This window comes from Lissotriton helveticus, chromosome 3_1, assembly GCF_964261635.1.
Source record: "Lissotriton helveticus chromosome 3_1, aLisHel1.1, whole genome shotgun sequence".
Lineage (NCBI taxonomy): Eukaryota > Metazoa > Chordata > Amphibia > Caudata > Salamandridae > Lissotriton > Lissotriton helveticus.
Window position 1 is genome coordinate 150,506,209 of NC_136061.1, and position 13,329 is coordinate 150,519,537.

General features: G+C 44.4%; 1 protein-coding gene across 1 annotated transcript in view; it reads left to right on the forward strand.

Annotated features, from left to right (window-relative positions):
• Window positions 1-13,329, forward strand: part of TAF1D (TATA-box binding protein associated factor, RNA polymerase I subunit D) — a 145,760-nt gene that overhangs the window by 32,031 nt on the left and 100,400 nt on the right. The window contains exon 3 of the mRNA XM_078679412.1: window positions 12,305-12,683. Within this exon, the coding sequence (XP_078535538.1) occupies window positions 12,305-12,683 (379 nt within the window). The remainder of the gene's footprint in view (window positions 1-12,304; window positions 12,684-13,329) is intronic.

A 13,329-nucleotide genomic window follows, 5' to 3' on the forward strand; every position in this document is an offset into this window, starting at 1 on the left:
AGCCTTGTTGCAGAATGGGACTTGTTCATAATTTTCAACCGCATGTTTGCATGCATTATCCTGTACTCAACATTCCTTTATTCTGGTTTACATAGAGAAGTCAGATACCATCGTTTCACACATAAAAGCACTTATAAAAGCTAGCATTAAATAAGCTTCTCTTGAAGGCGGTCAATCCAGAATGAATCAACTTCAACAGCAAAGTCCAGAAGCAGGTTTCATAACCACAAGCGTCAACTGATACAGCAATTCCATTAACGTAAGCTGTTCCTTTGCAGAGGAAGATAATAGCTATCTGCATGAGAATAAGAAGGCGAATAGGCTGCTCCTGGGAAAGTGGCTTTTCTCTTTCCTCCTCTCTTGACGATCTCTTCAGTAGTAAAAAGCAGCTCCATTCACATTGTATTGTGACCTAATCTAACAAACTTTAGCACAAAAAATATAGCAAAAGACATCGCAAAAACTGTACCAAAAGAGAACACAAAAAGTGATGGATGGAATGCTTGAATCAATGTCTGCAACAGTGCAAGAAAAGACAGATGGATGCTTATGATTCAGCACAATGGCTACCCATTATGAATCCAGACAGATCCTCGACCCATTGCATCCAAATAGTTATCCTTCTTCCATCCGAACCATGTAGAAGTAGCAAGCAACAGCTTACTCCAAAAGCAAGGGTGGAATCAGTTCCTTCATGTTAGAAAGGCAATTAAAGTTTTATTTAATTTAAGAATGATTTGCTGGTATTTGAGAAATTGTATTACAGTTCGGTCCAAATATTTGCCTAGAAGCAATTTATCTAATTGATTCTGTTTGATCCAGTTGTATCTTGCATCTTTAATTCTGTAGATAAGACTTCAGTTGAGATGACTGTAAGCCTCAGATCTTAATTAGTGGCAGTTTGTTGTTTACAGATTGGGGTTCCCCTTGATCAGACAAAACACTAATGTCTGGTGATGTTCAACCAATCTCATGTGAGAGGATTTTTTCCATCCGTCTCAGGTTGAGGGCCTTATAATATGGGTTTCTTGACATCCTTCTGTGTTTTATGATCTTCGATTGAAATATAGACAGCTAACACTACAATAATTTATTGCTTAAACAAGAAAAAGGGGATGTAATCCTCAAATCTTTTTACAATAATGGCTCTTTTAAGCCAAAGACAAAACAACTTAAGTGATAGCAGCTCGTAGAGCACGTTGAGAGTAACCTAAGAGTGGTCACTCTCAACAGGATTAAAGGTCAGTCACAAATGGGAACTTCTTCCTGGAGTTGTGGATTAGATACTTACCACATGGATGGACAGTGTTAAGCCACTTTGCATCTCTTCAAACTGGAAATTGTGTCTTTTCTTATTTTCCTCGGATGAATTCAGTCTAGAGTGAACTTACCAGCTTCACTACACTTTTTCATAATTCCCTGTGAGTCAAAAGAAAATATAAATAGGTGATTGTCATCCAAATACCTCTGGCGGGGTGGCATATATTTGTTATCTGGAGATGTTAGACCTTGCTTAAATTCCTTCGCCGCTACTTCCGATTTGATAGGATCATCGGTCAATACAGGTAGGTTAATTTCCGTGCCAAAATGTGAGTGCCTCTGTCTTTGTTTGGACTGTGAGTGGAAGATCTTAGTTATACTCTCTACATACTGAGTTGACAGAGGTGCTGTTAGATTAGATAGCTTTATTTCGATATATAAGCATATCATAAAAGCATTACATTTACAAAAATAAGGAACAATTGACAATACACAATTAAAAAGATCAACAAAGTCAACAGAAATATCCAGGAGTGGTTGATAATTCAGACATAGGAACAATTTAACAGACTCAGCAAAAGGACATTATTGGAGCAGCAGTTTCTTTGCGGATCTTATCCGCCAAGCCCAGCCCAAAAATTTTGCCAGACAACAGGCGAAAAAAGGACGAGCATCTGATCGTAATATGCGTAATGCTTCTACATGTGATCTAGTGCCCAGGGTCCTACATAATGGCTTCAGCCAACTCGACCTGGGTGCTGCATATGCGTGACACTCAAACAACAAATGGGTGATGGACTCGACCCTTGTATCACAAAAGGGGCAATATGGGATGGTTTGTAGTGGTGGCTTCCATGTGGAGGTTAACAGCCCTAGGGGAAGCACTCCTACCCTAAATTTAAAATACAAAGATCTGTCTCCCGGATTACGAAATAAATCCAGATACAGTTCTCTATAAGGGAGCTCTTTGATTAAAAGGAACTCAGCAACAGATTTACAATGCTTAGAGTTGGCCATTCTCTCATTAGCCACCCAGGACCAGTACATTTTCTTAAGCAAATCTTTAGATGGTGCTGTCCTATTGACCCAATTGTCTCCTAATCCCAATTCGTAGAGAAGCCGCTTAACTTCCCTGAGCCAACTAACCTTGTGCCAGCCTGGTAAGGATAGGAGTTCTCTTAGGGCATCAGCATAGCTGCGCAGTTCTGGAACATTCCATATCCGGGCCCATAATAAGAGGGGGCGCAACCTAACTTGCTCACATATTGGGCGTGTGCCTGCATCAAGCAAGAGGGGGAGTGTCGGGGTACTGTGGGGTAACTTCATAAGATCTTTATGGAAGTTATTTTCGAGGTAAGTTAAGGTGTTGACTCTCTGTACACCCCACAGTTCCGCACCATACAGTGCTGCACTCACCACCCTCGCTCTGTAGATGTCTAATAGTGCCCCAATAGGTTTAATAGATGAGGCACGTTGTTCTTTTAGCAGGGCCCCTGTGACCCTCTTATGGGTCAAAAAGACCTTTTGGTGATGGGCCTTCCAGTTCATTGTATCACAGAGTCGAATGCCCAGATAATCAAACTCCTTGACTCTTTCAAGCGGGGATAAGTCTAGGACAGGAGGAATGACAGATTTCCTAGGGGGATTGAGAACAAGGAATTTGGTTTTGCTTATGTTTATTGTTAGGCCCTTGCTGTCACAGAAGACCTTAAAGCTAGAAAGCAACTTTTGAATACCTGATGGAGACTTTGAGATGAGGAGGGTGTCGTCAGCAAACAGGAGCGTAGGAATTTTCCTGCCAGCCAGGGTCGGTGCATCTGTTGGTTGTTGAAGAAGATGCTCCACCACTCCGTTAACATAAAGTGAAAACAGAGTGGGGGCTAGCACACAGCCCTGGCGGACGCCCCTGTCTACAGGGATGCGGGATGTTTTTTCCCCCTGGTCACCCCACCTAATCTGCGCAAAGTTGTTTTCGTGAAACTTGATTAGCAAACCCAACAGATAAGGGGGAATACCCATCCCATCTAAGACATTCCACAATTGGGCTCGTGGGACCAGGTCGAAGGCAGTCCGCAAGTCTATAAAGACTAAATACAGACTGCCCCCTCCCAGTACGACCACTTTCCAATACAACATTAAAAGGCGAAAAGTCTGCTCAATTGTACCTGTCCCTGTTCTAAATCCTGCCTGGAAATCTGACAAGACCTGATTTTCTTCGGTCCATTGCAGGATTCTGCCTAGAACTACTTTGCCCGCCACCTTTTGTGTCGAGTCAAGGAGGCTAATTGGGCGATAATTAGCTGGGTCGTTCCGACAGCCTTTCTTAAAAATCGGTACGACCTCAGCGCCCCTCCAAGAATCAGGAAAAGAACCTCCCAAAACAGCCTCATTCAAGAGTAATACAATCAATCTACTCCATAGATATGGGTTTTCCTTCAACAGATCACCCGGAATTCCATCCGGACCAGCAGCCTTGTTGTTAACAAGGCACCTGATCGCCCCTTCTACTTCCTCAATACCGAAGGGGTGGTCATTAATTCTGGTGGCATCTCGGGATCTGCTTAAGAGATCCATAATTGGTTGTAATACACCAGTTGGAGCAGAATATAGCTTGGAAAAGTGGGCGAACCAGACCTCGCCAGGAATATTACAGGTAAAATGTGCATCAATGGGTTTATCCCTAGCTCTCATCAGGTCCCAGAACCCGTTAGAGTCTTTTCTAGAGCTCGCCTCCATTAGCTCACTCCAAAAGTTGTATTCGTGAGCCTCCTTGGCCATGGCTACGGTTTTTTTGTAAGATTTCCTGGCAAGTCTAATACTGCCGGGGTCCTTTGACTTCACTGCAGATATAAGTTCACTCTTGGAAGCCCGGCATTTTGAGGAATACCACTTATCTCTTGCTTTAGAAGCACCTCTCTTTATAGTCCTCACCCTGTTTTGAGGAATAATAAACAATTCGCTTAGTGCCACAGTGGTTTCTATGAATGTCGATAAAACAGTTTGTCCAGTGGTTCCCAAGTCATCAAGACTCAACCCCCCAGCGGTCACAATAGTCCTTGCTTGCGCCATCCTTCCCTCATCCTCTGCTACTTTAGCCCATTTTAGCCGCCTACCACAGTTAGAGGGAACAATTTCATGGGATGATTTCCATGTATGGACAGCCATGGCTGGGTTCCTCTCATGCCATGGGGGAGTGAGGGTTAAGGATAGAGAATTGTGGTCGCTGTCAGAGGACAATATAACTTCCATGTCCTGATGAAATAGCCATAAATTGTAATTCAGCATAATATAATCTATTCTGGAGGTATGTCCCACTCTGTTATAGGTGTGCGTACCCCTATGGTCCGATTTAGAGCGACCATTAGTTGCTCTCAGGTCGTGTTGCATACAGAGTGCATTGATGTCTATTGCACTCTGTGTCCATTTTTTAATCGGATCTAGGGTCAGCGTAGGGATGCCTCTACTTGTTTCATCGTCCCAAGTGTTCAAAATATCCTCCCTATCCAGCGGCTCAAAACAACAATTGAAGTCGCTGCAAGGAGAACATAGGAGTCAATACTACAATTTTCTAATTCAGTATTAAGTCCTGTAGAGGATAGTGTTGATACACCTCCCCTAACCCCCCTTAAGTAAAGCTTAAACACTTCTAACTTCCTACCCTCCTCACAATGTATGGTTACCCTCTGTAGATCAGGAGAAAGGGTAGTCTTATGGCTTACTTTTAGACCCAGTGCAATGCTAATCCATATAAGAAGGCCGCCAGACGGGCGACCTTTACTACCATGTTGTTGGGAAGCTGGAATGAAATAAGTTGTGAAACCTACTCTGTGCCTGGGTTCTAGGCACCAGGTTTCTTGCAGGAGACAAATGTCATAAGGGTCCACAAAGGCATTCCACTCTGGAATGTCAAGGTTACGGGCCAACCCTGCCACATTCCAGCTAAGTATCTTTATCAAGGGTTTGTCTGGGGTGACCCGACTTGGTGAATAAACAGATATAGCTGGGATAACCGGAATAGGCTCCAGGCCTGCCTCCACTATGGCCACTCTATTAGACCTTTGAGGGTGCTCATACTGTGATTGAAAACAGGTCCTGGCTACACTGGTCCGCTTTCCAACTGCCAGAGGCTTCTGAGTGGATGACAGGAAAATCATAGGGGATGCACCCAACTGCTGCGCTGCTTGTTGTGTTTCTGTACAGCTTAAAGAGTTCAGCCCCCCCTCTTTTGGCATAGCTTGTGATGTTTCTTCTAGAGCTGGGGGGTTAATGCCAGTAGATTTTATTATTAGAAGTGTGCATTCTGAAATCCCCAGAACTAGGGGTGATGAAACCTTTTTAGCTATTTGGGGAGCAGTTTGCCTAGAGAGTCAATCTACATCTTCAAGGCCAGCAAACCTATTCATTGTTGGAAGCCCTTGCCAGCATCTAGGGGAGTTTCGGTAATTATTCGAGTGGTTCCTCCGTGTGTGATGACGTGCCACAGACCGGTCTCTTTCCTGAGTATATATTTGGCGCGGTGGATAGAAAAAAGACAACGGCCTGGGTATGATGGGCAAACCTTCACCAGTAGGCCAAGAGCAGATGTGGTGGGCCGTAAGAGGGTCCTCGAAGGTCACCACTATGCAGTCTCCAGGGCTGGTTTTCTTAGAGGGACCCACCCAAGGGACACGGCGAACCATTAAGACTCTGCTTCTCCGACCATTTGGTATTGGCCTGTTCATATTGAGCCAATGCATTATTTTGTTTTTCAGAGACCAATGGTTCTCATGTTGACCATTTCCAATCTGGGGGACGCCCGTCATTACAACTACGTAGTCATTGGCCTCCGGAGGAAGATCAATATATCCCCCTCTAAAATTATTCTTGGTGCATGGGCCCTGAGTCGGTCGGTGAACAGCTTCGGTAGCAGGAGGTCTTAGGGAAGCGCCAGCATTAGGATTTGCAGGAGTTTGGGAAGTGAGGGGTTTAGGAGCCCTGGTTACAGGGGCAGTAATATTTTGGTCCACACCCACAGTCCGAGGTTTGGGGACCGGTCGAACTATAGCTGGTGCTGGAGGGGGAGGAGGTGGAGCTTGCGGTGTTAAGTCTTCTACTTGGAGGCCCTGATTTTCAAGGCTTCTCAAGCCAAGAGTGGCCAAGGTAATAATGCTCTTTTCCATCTCCAGCAAGTTATTTTCGATACAAGAGAGTCTAAGGTCTAAGGGAGAGAGAAGTTTCTTTAGGGTATCCCAGACTATACCTATGAATTCCCTGTCCTTCCCTTCCTGACCCTCTAAGTGTGAATCCTCGTCCTCTACATTGATGGTAGTAGAAGCAGGGACTTTACCTATGAATTCCCTGTCCTTCCCTTCCTGACCCTCTAAGTGTGAGCCGATGATGGTAGTAGAAGCAGGAGCTGGTCCCTCAATATCCCCATCTTGTTGTGCCTGTGCCCACAATGTACACCCTCCTATTACATTGGGCACTGGTACGCTACCCACATTCAACTGTTGTGCAACCGCAACTTTAGCCTTCTTACGGGAGTAAGCGGACATAAAGTTGCATTTCCTTTTGGGTGGTTTGCCATTATTGCATACAGGTGTAGTTGGAATTACCAGTGGAGGGAAATTAGAGCTACCTTGCTGATCAGAAATAACCGTGGATAGGGTCAAATCACCTGGCTGAGTTAAAGAGCACGAGACTGAGGAAGAAGTGGATAAGTTCGGGGTATAATGGACATCTGCTTGTGTAATTTTACAGTGGGGAATGGCCGGACACTCAGGGGTAACAGCAGATGCTATATGGCCCAAGGAAGATTTTTTAGAGTTTGCAATGTCCAAGGATAGCCTTCTAGCAGCTGCCAAATCCAAGGAAACCCGAGTCTGTAATTTTGTAATTTCTTTGTCTATAGCCAAATTAGTGCGAGTAATAAAGTCATCCATGGGGCCGGTTGTTGGTGGGCCACCCTTATCAGCCCTACTCCGGGTTATCCTGGAGCACATAATGTTAAAAGCGGGCAAACCTCCTAAATCGACACTGAATCAAAAGAATAAATAGATAAATAATTAATAGTTAATAGTCACCCAAATGGACCTGGGAAGCAAGCGAAGGGCAAAAGAGGGTGGCACAAACCAGACCTCTCAGACCTCGAACGGCCTCAAACGGCCCGCTCTTTGCCCGGTCTTCGCCCCGGTCGCTACCGCGCAGCGATTACTCCGCCCGATGATATAGGGCCTGGTCAGAGCAGTGGGCGTGGCCGGCAGGGAGAGCGGCCACAGGTGTACAACGCAGGGACTCCTCGGCAATGGAGTCCCTGCTAGGCTGCTCGCAGACCTGCCGGTGCACGAGGATGCCCCAGAAGCACAACACCCCTCCCAGCGCCTCACAGGGTCCTCAGGCGCAGATATTCTTCTGCAAACTGCAAATTTGTTGGGATTATGGAGCAGTTTTGTGGGATTGTGTACTCAAAATTAAATAAATGCCTCCCTAACAATGAGATAGTGATTGGTTTGTCAGTATGATCCTCTTTTTGTAGGGCTAAATGAGTTAAATATAGCAACTCTCAAGGGTTACATAGTGGCTTCATGGTTTTTGAGCCCTGCACCATTTCTCACACCTATATGGTATCTTGGTTTACAGCTTACCGGATCTCGCTTTAAACAGATCCCGTTGTGTTCTTCCTCTGAGTTAACCTCAAACATTTCTCCTTAACTTTAAGTTACCTGGGAGAGCATGAAATTTGCAAGCTCTTTCTGTGACACCTCTATCAGCAAGCTCCTCTCAAGTCAAGCGTATCTTAAAGGTTTTCTCTTCTTTTCTGCTGTTCTGTCCATTGTGTTTCATTCTTTCTACCTTCACATCCTGCTAAGATTGAGGACTTTAGTCGTAAACTGACCTGAAAGAAGAAATGGACCTCGTCACAGTATCCATGAATATAGAGAACGTGGAGACACCTGATTGATGATCTGTTCTTAGTACCTAGGAAATAATCTCATGAAATAAAAAGTTTCGCTTTTTGTCGCACTTGCAATGTTATTACAAAGAGCTCAAGAGAAGCCTCTAGAGGGCATGTGGTCCCATGTAGTAACAGGAAAGGGAGCTAATTTGGTGCTCTTCATTATAGTCCGTATCTTTTGACCTTTGTCTAACTGCAACTTGGTCATCACTTCATAGGTTCACCATACATTACTCTTGAATCTGATATAAGGAGTGATGCTCCAAAATGCTTTTCAGTATGAAAATGAATGTTCCTGGCAATCTAAGCCCCTACTCTTACCATTGCACATGTGGGGATATTTCGGAATTGGGAACCTGGTCTGTGGGAAGATATATCCATTAGAACATACTTCAAGATGTTAGGTATTCTAGATAGTGCTTTAAGGAGAATATTCTTGTGTTTAGTTCAGTAAAGTTTGGATTTTTTTGTATTCTCTTATGTAGATGATGCAGGTTTTTTTCTTGATTAAGCTTTCAATAACAGTTTCTGCCGGTGACTATCTGAATCTGGAATGGCAACCTTACTTATTGCAGCACATTTCCAGAACACTATCATTCTTGTGACCATTTCTTTTCAAGGTAGTTGCACCATGTACTGACCATGACAATACATAATCATTGATTACCTGTAGTTGTGAAGTATAGAGAACTCAAAACTAAACCTGTTCTTAAGTACCGATGCCTTCAAGGGCCAAAATATGTGGTGGTGTAAATAATAGAGGCAATCTGATGTGGATGTTTCGGAGACATCTTTATGTTATCCAGTATTTTGAAGACATATCCGTGGCAGCACATCAAGGAATCCAAATGTAAACCATACATAACCCTTGGATTACAACTCCACAGCTTTGTTTTATTTTAATGTTTGTCATGCATGAAAGAGATTAATGTTGCATTTAACAGCAGTCTGGCACCATCGTTATGAAGCTGAATCCTTCAAGCATTGTGAAAAGTTGGTGACCTAATGTCTGACCTGATTCAAGCCTTCATGCCGAAGTGTTCATGTTCCTAAAATGCTACAGTCGATTGCGCCTTTCCATTTATGTCCTAAGTTGTGTTGTGTCCCAGTAAACAAACTTATTATCCGAAGCTAAGCATGTCTTTTGTGCATGGTAACAGGAGGGTATCTTTACAGGCCTCCATCTCACTCACCCACTGTCCTTGGTGTTGTCATGCGATTGGTGAGTCTGGTTCAGGTTGAGCATTCCAGAGTGGATAGATGGAAACAACACAAGTGAATGGAAGTGTGTTTAGATGGGACTGCCTCGATAACTGCATTCTAGCCCAGTGGTGGGTATCGAAGACAGTAAAAGGTGAATGAGCAAAGCTATTGAGTAATTTGATCTGAAGTGTGATAAATAGAGTAATAAAACGTTATTAATGATAATCCCAAATAATAGAGTTTTAAATAACAAAACTCCTAGTGAGGGATGCAGGAATCATTAGGACATCAAAAAGAGGCCAGTCAGAGCTAGCATTAAACGGCAGCTACATGGGGGAGTGCTGGGAGTTTATGGTGGCTAAAAAAACAAGCATTTGCAATGCAATAGGTCTCGTATTTGCAAGATTTTGAGAGCTACTGGCATTCTAAATGACAATGCCTTTAATTTATGTGTTTTGACAACCTGCAAGCGGTGCATAAAACACGCCCTTTCTACTTGTAGTCCTTGGTGGGAGGATAAGGCCACAGACATAGGAATGGGGAACCGGTGAAGGTTCAAAGCAGTGAGTACCAGGGAGGATAAAAAAAAAAAAGTGAATACCACAAGCAGAGAAACTAAAGGCAGCAAACCTATTAGTACGGAGGGTAAAGGAAGCGTTGATAACCTTCAGTGGTAATTGGTGGAACGGTTAGGGAAGTATTTGAAAAATGAATAACAGGCACCCAAAAGCACGACTGCCAAGATCTTTCACTTATACATTAGTTAAATAAACTAGTTAATGGCAGTATAGATTAAGAACACACGCCTTGCGTTTAAATAAAACAGGGCAAGACAGAGGCACAGTCACCTTGTTCCTATGACGTACTCCAGTCAGTGCAAGGAGCGCAAGCCATATCAGGCTGTGGTGATGTCATGGAGGCGCAAAAAAACATAGTTTAGCTAAAGCACATGCAAGCAAGCATTTTTGACCAGCCTGCCAAGCGAGCTGCCAGTAACGAAATGTACTTCGGTTACCAATTAAGGACACGCACAACTAAAACCAAATAAATGCATAAGCCTGCCAAGCGAGCTGCCAGTAACGAAATGTACTTCGGTTAACAATTAAGGACACGCACAACTAAAACCAAATAAATGCATACCAGTTCACTTACCAGGGATTCTGAGAGAACGATGTGATCGCTGTGTTAAAATCCAAGCTCCATCGAGATGTTGGAAGGGAGCATGCACCGCGAGATGTTTTAAGTGCGAGGAGGGAAGCCGGATGGGGGTAGGAGAGCCTGGGGCGTGAATGCGAGCGAGGAGAGTGCGAGGAGGGAAGCCGGATGGGGGTAGGAGAGCCTGGGGCGTGAATGCGAGCGAGGAGAGTGCGAGGAGGGAAGCCGGATGGGGGTAGGAGAGCCTGGGGCGTGAATGCGAGCGAGGAGAGTGCGAGGAGGGAAGCCGGATGGGGGTAGGAGAGCCTGGGGCGTGAATGCGAGCGAGGAGGGAAGCCGGATGGGGGTGGGAGAGCCTGGGGCGTGAATGCGAGCGAGGAGGGAAGCCGGATGGGGGTGGGAGAGCCTGTGGGGTGAATGCGAGCGAGGGGAGGCAGGCAGATTAGGGAGATGCGCGTGCTTGTGTAGTCACGTGACCCGCTTTGTCGCGTGAATGCGAGCGAGGAGAGTGCGAGGAGGGAAGCCGGATGGGGGTAGGAGAGCCTGGGGCGTGAATGCGAACGAGGAGAGTGCGAGGAGGGAAGCCGGATGGGGGTAGGAGAGCCTGGGGCGTGAATGCGAGCGAGGAGGGAAGCCGGATGGGGGTGGGAGAGCCTGGGGCGTGAATGCGAGCGAGGAGGGAAGCCGGATGGGGGTGGGAGAGCCTGTGGGGTGAATGCGAGCGAGGGGAGGCAGGCAGATTAGGGAGATGCGCGTGCTTGTGTGGTCACGTGACCCGCTTTGTGGCCACGTGACCTCACATGCACTGTGAAGAAACGCCAGTGGTTTCACTCGTCGATCGAGCACTTGAATTCTCGATCCCTCAATGCGCTTGCGCGCATTGGAGGTCACGAGACCTAAAAATCAAATAAGTAGCAAGGGCTCTTTAGACGAAATACAGATGGTACAAGATTTCATCCCATAGATACAGAAAATACATATGGATTAAACAATACGATGGCGATCACCAGAGTGATTTGAATGGTACAGTGACAGGAAAGTGAGACCGAAAACGATGCTATGCCCAAAAAGGAATCACAGATAACTTTATATAAAGCATAAGATAGAGAACTATTGACACAAGAAGACCTGATGTTAAAAGGACAACTGCCTACAAAGTATATATTTCTGGTCTAGAATGGACTCTAATGCAAACCGAATAATGTCAATTTTTATGATACAATATAATAGTGTGATTTAGATGGTTGGAGTAATATTTAGATAGTAACATCTGCAATCCTGTTGTCTTGTTTGAAGTTGAGGTGAAAGCCTTGGTCTGTGGCCCTGTGACATTGGTGTTAGACATTGAGGCTCAGGGGATTAGTAATTGGTTGTGTAAGTATTATGCCTTCTAAACCGTGGTTGTAGAATCTTTGTACTTGGTATTTCTTCCTGCGGGACATGGCCAGAATACCCTTAGTGACAGCAGACTGTGTGCCATATCTGAGCTTTGTTCAGTGTATGTGAGCTGCTCTATGTATTGTGTTCCATGCTCTGTTTTGAGAGGAAACATGCTCCAACATGCCAACAGTAGTGTACAAATGGCTCTTTGTGAATGCTGTGCAGTTGCTGCATAGGGCCTTCAACCATCTGTTGTACCTTGAATCTCAGTGTACCTCCTCTTAGGAATTGGGGTGCTGCGCACAGAAAAAGGTAGAAAACTATCTTCACAATGGAAGGTGTCATCTGTTTGCTTCTTTTCTCTTCCTCCAGTGATAACTCCGGAAGTAGTTTGTTCAGAAGCCAGTGCACATTTACACCGACCCGAACAGCAAGAAGGCGCAGTCCGGCGACGCCCTCCCTAAAAGCACCCTCCATTGAGTTGCACAAGGACTCCTCTGACTCCTCTTCGGGGCCAGCGCCTAGATTCAATTTACATCAGATCTTTGAGCGCAGAAGGAGACGAAGAGAAAGACGTCAAGGAAAATACGAGGCAAAGAAAATCTGTAGAAAGCTTGTAAAACCTACTTTGCAGCTGCCAAGTGAAGCTATCCCTTTGCCCAGGCGACAGAGACGATGGAAGGATGAAACCAGCACATTTCCATTTTTAAACAAAAAAGATTTACCTTTGAAAATGATTTTCACACATGAGGTAAGTTTTGAATTTAACTATACTAACTATGGGGCACTTAAAAGCTTTCGCTTTATCTCTTTGCTGACAAATTGTGTTTCTATTCCTCACAATTCACTTTTCATTTTGAATTGTGTGTTGGATGGTACTTGATCGTTGATAAAAAGGGATATTGAGCTTTTTTAATCACCATCTCAAGTGTTTGAAATACAGTTTTTGGACTAAAAAGAAAGATGCTTCATAACTAATCTTTACAATTGTATGAGAATTATTTTTTTTATATTGTGAATGCACCTCACATAAGGGTAAACAATATAAAAAGTGTAAATGTATTAATTTGAATGTTATTTTCTTAAGGGAAACGAGCTTTTATGAGACTCAGGTTTTGATGCACTGTTAGACCTGGGATCCCCAGACTACATAGGGTAGCTTGGCGCGAAGTGGGTAGGTCAATCCCACAGGCAATAAGTGTTAAGCTTGCGTAGCACCCTTATAGTACCACAGTGACCACCCACTCAAAAATGACACTACACCGTAATTATAAAAGTAGAAAAGCTTTATCTTTCCTTCAGTTAGTTTATCAGTTACATATAAGTCAATAATTCACATAATAGTCATTACTTCTGAAACACCTGCATTTGTAAAGCATATATTAAAGTACCAGATC